This window comes from Primulina eburnea, chromosome 17, assembly GCF_022965805.1.
Source record: "Primulina eburnea isolate SZY01 chromosome 17, ASM2296580v1, whole genome shotgun sequence".
NCBI classification, from domain to species: domain Eukaryota; kingdom Viridiplantae; phylum Streptophyta; class Magnoliopsida; order Lamiales; family Gesneriaceae; genus Primulina; species Primulina eburnea.
In genome coordinates, this window is record NC_133117.1 from 25,847,923 (window position 1) to 25,855,070 (window position 7,148).

Sequence of the window (7,148 nt, forward strand, 5' to 3'; positions counted from 1 at the left end):
TAAACAATGTCACGTCCCGATACCGGGGTGAGTTGACATCCGGCGTTGTTTTACAATTATTCAATCGTAAATCAACAAGCCTCGTAGTACAGTATACAACCAAACCAGTCTTTTCATAAAACATACATTGTCTTTACAACATAATCAACTTAATAAATGAGTGCGGAAGCGAACAACGTAGAAATAAAAGATAGTCAAATTCCAAAGTATGTCTTGATCAACTGAAACCTCGTTACCATCCCCAGAAATGCATTTGCTCTTCTTCTTCAACTTGTTTTTCATTCTTATCTGGGAGTGAGAGGTGTAAGGGTGAGTATTTTGTGAAATACTCAGCAAGTGGGGGCCGATCGATCACAATAACACAAGGATATACATATATAGATCTTTAACCATTTGAAATTTTCCGTGTCTCAACAAACGTCGGAACAATAAAATGATAGATACGACATAACTTATATATATTTATGTAAATATTAAATGAATTTCATGTCACAATAATTATTCATATCAAGATATGATATTAACAATGAGCAAACATAACTTAGCATATGCATATAGACATAAATTATTCGTATTGCACTGTTATTTCATCTTATTATCCATGGTGTTACTGATCAGTCCCCTATATGTAATTCCTCTAAGGGGTGAGGCCATATATCGGTTATTATTACCCACCGCATCAGGGCCATAAACTTGTCATATCTTATCATGTTTTAGGAAAATTTTCCTTTTTACCATTTCTAGCTTGAATCATAACAGTGCCTTTAAACATAATTCTTAGAATACACCAATTTGGTGTTTAAGAATATATATTAGAATATAACATGAAACAAAGACAACATAATTTTGAAACGAAAAGAACATGCACTTGAAATTGATTTAAACATGCTTAACAATATATTGAAACAAAATATTCATATATCAAATCGAAGGAATATATCATGTCGATCGAATTTTCGAAAACATACTTAAATACTTTAAAACATAAGCCCACTTACTGAAAGGTGCTCCTAAATTATGGAAGAAACAAGCTGGAATTTATCGTCCGAAAATCCGTAAATTAGCTAAACTCGTTTGAAATCCGAGCAGTTTTCTTGCCGAAGGGTTTCACAAAATTTGACCGTATGGATGAGGCTGAAATTTTGATATGATGTTTAAAACATATGAAAGTGTATTATGAACGGTGAAGATCGGATTCTGAGGTCGGAAGTGATGGAACGAATTTTCAGAAGTATAACAGAATTATTGCTCCTAAATTTCACTTCAAGAAAGATTGATGATTTCAAACTTCAAGCTTGCTCTAGATGGAAAGGTTTTGGTGTGATTTCTCTCAAACTCAATACATCTATTTTTAGGCAAGATTTTAAAATAATTTCCACAATTTGATGCATACTTTAATATATTTTATTTATTTTAGTCAATTTTGGCACATTTGATTTTCAATGTTTTGCACTCATGTTTTGTCAATGTTTTGCACTCATGTTTTTTTTTCAATGTTTTGCACTCATGTTTTTCAATGTTTTGCACTTCATGTTTTTCAATGTTTTGCACTTTATAATACCTAATAAATATAATACTAATACTAATAATTAATAATAATAAATCATATTCTTACATTCCTCCCTCCTTATTGGAAGTTTCGTCCCTGAAACTTGAGTTTTCTAGATTTTCGAACAGATAGGGATATTGCTCGAACATCTTCTCTTTTAGTTCCCAAGTAGCTTCTCTTTCGGTATGATTAGACCACTGTATCTTAACATAGGAAATGTTGCGTCGCCTTAATACTTGTTCTTTGGTGTCCAAAATTCGAATTGGAACTTCTTCATATCTTAGTTTTTCATTCAGATTATTTTCCATCAGGAGCGGTCCAGTTTCAAGAACATGACTTGGATCTGGGATGTATTTCCTCAATTGTGAAACATGAAATACATTATGAATTCTTGACATATCTGGTGGCAATGCTAGTCTGTATGCCAATGTTCCGATTCTTTCTAAAATTTCAAAAGGTCCTATGTATCGAGGATGTAATTTCCCAGCTTTATTGAATCGAACAACTCCTTTCATGGGAGAAACTTTTACGTAGGCTTTTTCTCCAACTGTGAACTCCACTGGTCTCCTCTTTAGATCAGCCCAACTTTTCTGTCGATCTTGAGCAATTTTGAGTCTTTCTTTAATGATTGTTACTTTGTCCACGGTTTCTTGGACAAGTTCAGGCCCAGTTATGGATTTCTCTCCTACCTCATCCCAGTACAGAGGTGATCTACATTTTCGACCGTATAGAGCTTCGTATGGAGCCATTCCAATACTGCTATGATAACTGTTATTGTAAGCGAACTCAATTAAAGGTAGATGTTCACTCCAATTACCCCTGAATTCTAAAGCACATGCCCGTAGCATATCTTCAAGGGTTTGTATTGTTCTCTCTGTTTGGCCATCAGTTTGAGGGTGATAAGCTGTACTGAGAGTAACCTTAGTCCCCATAGCTTGTTGAAAACTTTTCCAGAACCGAGATACAAATCTTGGATCTCTATCAGACAGAATGCTTGCCGGAACTCCATGTAATCGCACAATATTGTCCATGTATATGGTAGCCAATTTTTCCAGATTATAATTCATGCGGACAGGTAGAAAATGTGCAGATTTTGTGAGTCTATCTACGATTACCCATATTCCATTATGACTTTGCCTAGACTTGGGTAAACCTACTACAAAATCCATAGAAATATGTTCCCATTTCCATTCTGGAATTTCCAAGGGTTGAAGAAGTCCTCCAGGCCGTTGATGTTCAGCTTTAACTTGTTGACAGACCTGGCATCTAGAGATGTATTCTGCTACATCCTTCTTCATTCCGCTCCACCAGAAATTTTTCTTTAAATCTCTGTACATTTTTGTACTGCCGGGGTGGACCGAAAATTTTGATTTATGTGCTTCAGACATTACTTCCTGTCGAAGATTCTCGATGTTTGGTACACACAATCGTCCTTTCATCCACAGAACTCCCTTCTCGTCTATATGAAGATCTTGTGACTTCTTTTCTTTGACTTGTTCTTTAAGTTTTGTCAAAGTAGGATCTTGATTTTGTCTTAACTTGATTGTTTCTTGAAGGCATGGTTGTGCAGAAAGTGAAGCTAGGATCACTTTACCCATGTTTTTCCTACTTAAAGCATCAGCTACCTTATTTGCCTTGCCCGGATGATAGCTTATTGTTAAATCATAATCTTTTAACAATTCAATCCATCTTCTCTGCCTCATGTTCAATTCTTTTTGTGTGAACAAATACTTAAGACTTTGATGATCTGTGAAGATCTCGCATTTGGCGCCGTAAAGATAATGCCTCCAAATTTTTAAGGCAAAAACTACCGCAGCTAGTTCGAGGTCGTGAGTAGGATAATTTTTCTCGTACGGCTTCAATTGTCTTGATGCATATGCGATTACTCTTCCTTCTTGCATGAGTACGCATCCTAAACCCTCTTTTGATGCGTCACTGTAAATGGTAAAGCTTTTGTCCTCAGTGGGTAGAACCAATACTGGTGTAGATGCAAGTTTTTCCTTGAGCGTTTGGAAGCTCTTTTCACATTCCTCACTCCAGTTAAATTTTGAGTTCTTTTGTGTAAGTTTTGTAAGAGGCGTAGCTATTGAAGAGAAACCTTCAACAAATTTTCGATAGTAACCTGCCAATCCTAGAAAGCTTCGAATTTCAGTTACTGTCTTAGGTATCGGCCAGCCAGTGATTGCTTCCACTTTTTTAGGGTCCACAGATACTCCTTCTTTTGAAATGATATGGCCTAAGAAAGTCACACTTTTTAGCCAGAATTCGCATTTCTTGAATTTCGCGTATAACTCTTTTTCTCTTAACATCTGAAGAGTCAGGTGAAGATGTTCTTTGTGATCCTCTTCACTTGGGGAATATACGAGAATGTCATCGATAAATACCACTACAAATTTGTCGAGAAATGGCTTGAATACTCTGTTCATGAGATCCATGAAAGCTGCTGGAGCATTTGTCAATCCAAATGGCATTACCGTAAACTCATAATGACCATATCTTGTTCTGAAAGCTGTCTTTGGAACGTCTTCTGGTTTGACCTTCAGTTGATGATATCCTGTCCTCAAATCAAGCTTGGAAAATATTGTGGCTCCTTTGAGTTGATCGAAAAGATCATCTATCCTTGGAAGAGGATATCTGTTTTTGATTGTGATCTTGTTGAGTTCTCTATAATCGATACACAATCTCATACTTCCATCCTTTTTCTTTACAAATAAGACTGGAGCTCCCCAAGGAGAGACACTTGGTCTGATTTGTTTCTTGTCTAACAACTCTTGAAGTTGTTCTTTTAGTTCATTGAGTTCTGCTGGAGCCATTCGATAGGGTGCCTTTGATATTGGTGTGGCACCTGGTACCAAGTTAATCTCGAATTCTATCTCACGGTCCGGAACCATTCCAGGTAGCTCTTCTGGAAAGACATCCGAAAATTCTTGTACCACTGGAATATCTTCTATCTTGAGCTCGACTCCTTCTTTTACTTCGTTTACCATTGCTAGATAAACTATTTCTCCAGACTTCATGGCTTTCCAGGTTTGAGATGCAGAAAGGAGGGATTTACGTTTCTTAGCCTTGCCATGGTATGTGATTTCTTTTTGGCTTGGAGTTCGGAGTTTGATAATCTTATGCCGACAATCTACTATTGCATGACTCTTGGATAACCAATCCATTCCCAGAATAACGTCGAACTCCACCATGTTAACTTGAATCAATTCAGCGTTGAATGTGTGTTCATTGATATATACTATGCAGTTCCGATGTATCTTATGTGTTTCAATTGTTTTACTGGTGGGAGTAGCAATTCTAAAAGGTTCAACAAGTATCTCTGGTATAAGCCCTAACTTCTTAGTGAATCTCTTAGAAATAAATGAATGAGTGGCACCACAGTCAAACAACACATAAGCTGAAATTTTATTGATTATAATGGTACCTGCCACGACATCGTTTGCATCATCTGCCTCTTCTTGAGTTATGGCAAACATACGAGCATTGGTCTTATTCTCCTTTGGCTTGTTGGGGGTATCATTAGTGTTTGACCATGTCATTTTCTTTAATGGTTCAGGACAATTAGCAATTCGATGTCCCATCTTCCCACAATTGAAGCAAGCACCAGTGTTCCTTCGACATTCTCCAATGTGTCGGTAGTTGCATAATGGACACGGTTTTATGCTTGAGAATGTCGTAGTTGAATTGGAAGGAGTTCCCTTGAATGGTCCACTTGATTGGTTTGACCTTTTAACTGGTTGTTTACCTTGAAAAGATTGTCCAGTGAGAGGTCGTTTATTTTTATTTTCATCTTCTCGGCGCTTGATATCAGTCTCAGCTCTAATGGCTGCTCCCATTAAATCATCAAAACCTGTGGGTTGGTAAACTGCCAGAGCTGATTGGATACGGCTGTTCAGACCACGTTTGAAACGATGCATCTTCAGGATATCATCTGCCATGATGGCAGGAGCATAGGTTCCAAGGGAGTTGAATTTAGAAGTGTACTCCACAACAGACATATCCGGGGTTTGAGTAAAATTCTCAAATTCACTCAACAATTTTAATCTCAACTCTGGTGGATAGTATTGTTTCAAGAATGCTTCTCGAAATCTTTGCCATGTGATTGGTCCGACTTCTGTCATATTTGCTGAGATTGTCTCCCACCATTTGGCCGCCTTTTCTTCTAGGAATGGTGTCACCACAGTCACTTTTAGTTCATTTGGCACTTCAAGCAATTGGAGTTGTGTCTCAATATTCTTGAGCCAGCCTTGACCAACTTCTGGGTCAGGGTTGCCGTCAAACGTTGGGACTCGATTCCTCCGAAGAGATTCATAATGGTGTTTGATTCCATTCGGTGGTGGAGGTGGTGGTGGCTGATTAGTGTTGGTATTTACATGGCTCATTCCTTGGATGGTTGTTGCCACAATGGTTGCTATGGCCATTAAATCTTCTCTGCTAAGGCCAACTCTTGCTGCTGGTGGTGTATCTTCGTTGTTATTGTTGTTGCAATCATTGTTGCGATTGGCATATCGCGGGTTGCGGTTGCTACGATAGGGTCTCTCTGCCATTTCCTACACGCATGAGAATTTCTAAGATGTTTGAATAATTATGTACAAAAATATTGAAGATTAACTCAAATATGAAATAATCAAGGAATAGATCAAATAAACTTTTTATTGATTCCAATGAGAAGGAAAAGCAATACAAATCAAAGTTTTCAGAAGTGTAATGATAAGAAGTAAAAGAAAGGAAATGGATTATCAATCCTTATTACAAATAGTCACGACACTAAATACTCAATCATCTAAAACCTCGCCATCTCCTAATACTTCATCTTCCATCTGTTCTTCTACCGGTTCTACTTCCGGCTCCAATGCCATAATGATGGCATCCTCAAGATGATGAACATAATTCTGTAATTGTTCATTTTGCATAGTCAAATTGTGCACTGAATTCTGTAGTTCTTGAATGGTTGCCTCATCTTGCTGACGACGTTGATTTTCCATCAGTATACTTTGTTGAATTTGAGACTGGAGTGCTTGGGATTCTTCTAGCATTTGTTGGTGTTCTTTGTTCAATTCAAGGACTTTTGTTTGGGAAGCCTCTAGTTTATTTTTGGTCATTTCGTGATTTTTCTCTTCTGAGTTGAGATAGTAAGCAAACCTTTGTACGTCAGCCTGAAAATGGTCTTTGATCTCTTCTAACTCTTGTTTTTCCTTTTTCAAGTTTTCATATGCCAAATCTTTGGCCAACAATTGCTCTTGGTGTTTTTGTTGCTCTTCATAAAGTTGAGCTCTAAGGTTTGCCATCGCAATCTCGTGGTTACTAAGAGCGAGTTCACGCATACGTTTGGGTATTTCAGCACGAGTACGGGAAGCCATTTCCTGAAATAAAACCAATGGAAAGGCTTAGAACAAGGAGTTTATGATATTCACGATTATTACCAAAAACGGCAAAACGTGATTTTGGATGCTTCAACAATAGAATATGGTGATTTTCAGATGTCACGATAAGAACAGTGAATATTGTTCATTGGTAGGAAGTCGCTAGGGTCTTGCCAAAAACTGACTTTGTCAAATTTCCTATGGCAATTTCCCAGCCGGATTATGAACCTGGAGGG

The 7,148-nt window shown here is 37.5% G+C and overlaps 1 protein-coding gene across 1 annotated transcript; it reads right to left on the bottom strand.

The window, feature by feature from the left end:
- Positions 1-4,159: 4,159 nt before the first annotated feature.
- On the bottom strand, positions 4,160-5,130 carry LOC140817987 (uncharacterized). Its single transcript, XM_073177783.1, has 2 exons — positions 4,288-5,130; positions 4,160-4,183 (listed from the first exon to the last, which is right to left on the bottom strand). The coding sequence occupies exons 1-2, from the start codon at positions 5,128-5,130 to the stop codon at positions 4,160-4,162; spliced, it is 867 nt and encodes a 288-aa protein (XP_073033884.1).
- Between the last annotated feature and the right edge of the window lie 2,018 nt (positions 5,131-7,148).

What these genes read in the sequence shown, in the direction of transcription:
- LOC140817987 (XM_073177783.1), bottom strand. Translation starts at nt 5,130, where the DNA reads ATGGGACATCGAATTGCTAATTGTCCTGAACCATTAAAGAAAATGACA. An exon ending in AGAAACAAATCAGACCAAGT is followed by an intron (nt 4,184 to 4,287) that starts GTCTCTCCTTGG and finishes AATCAAAAACAG; the next exon opens with ATATCCTCTTCCAAGGATAG.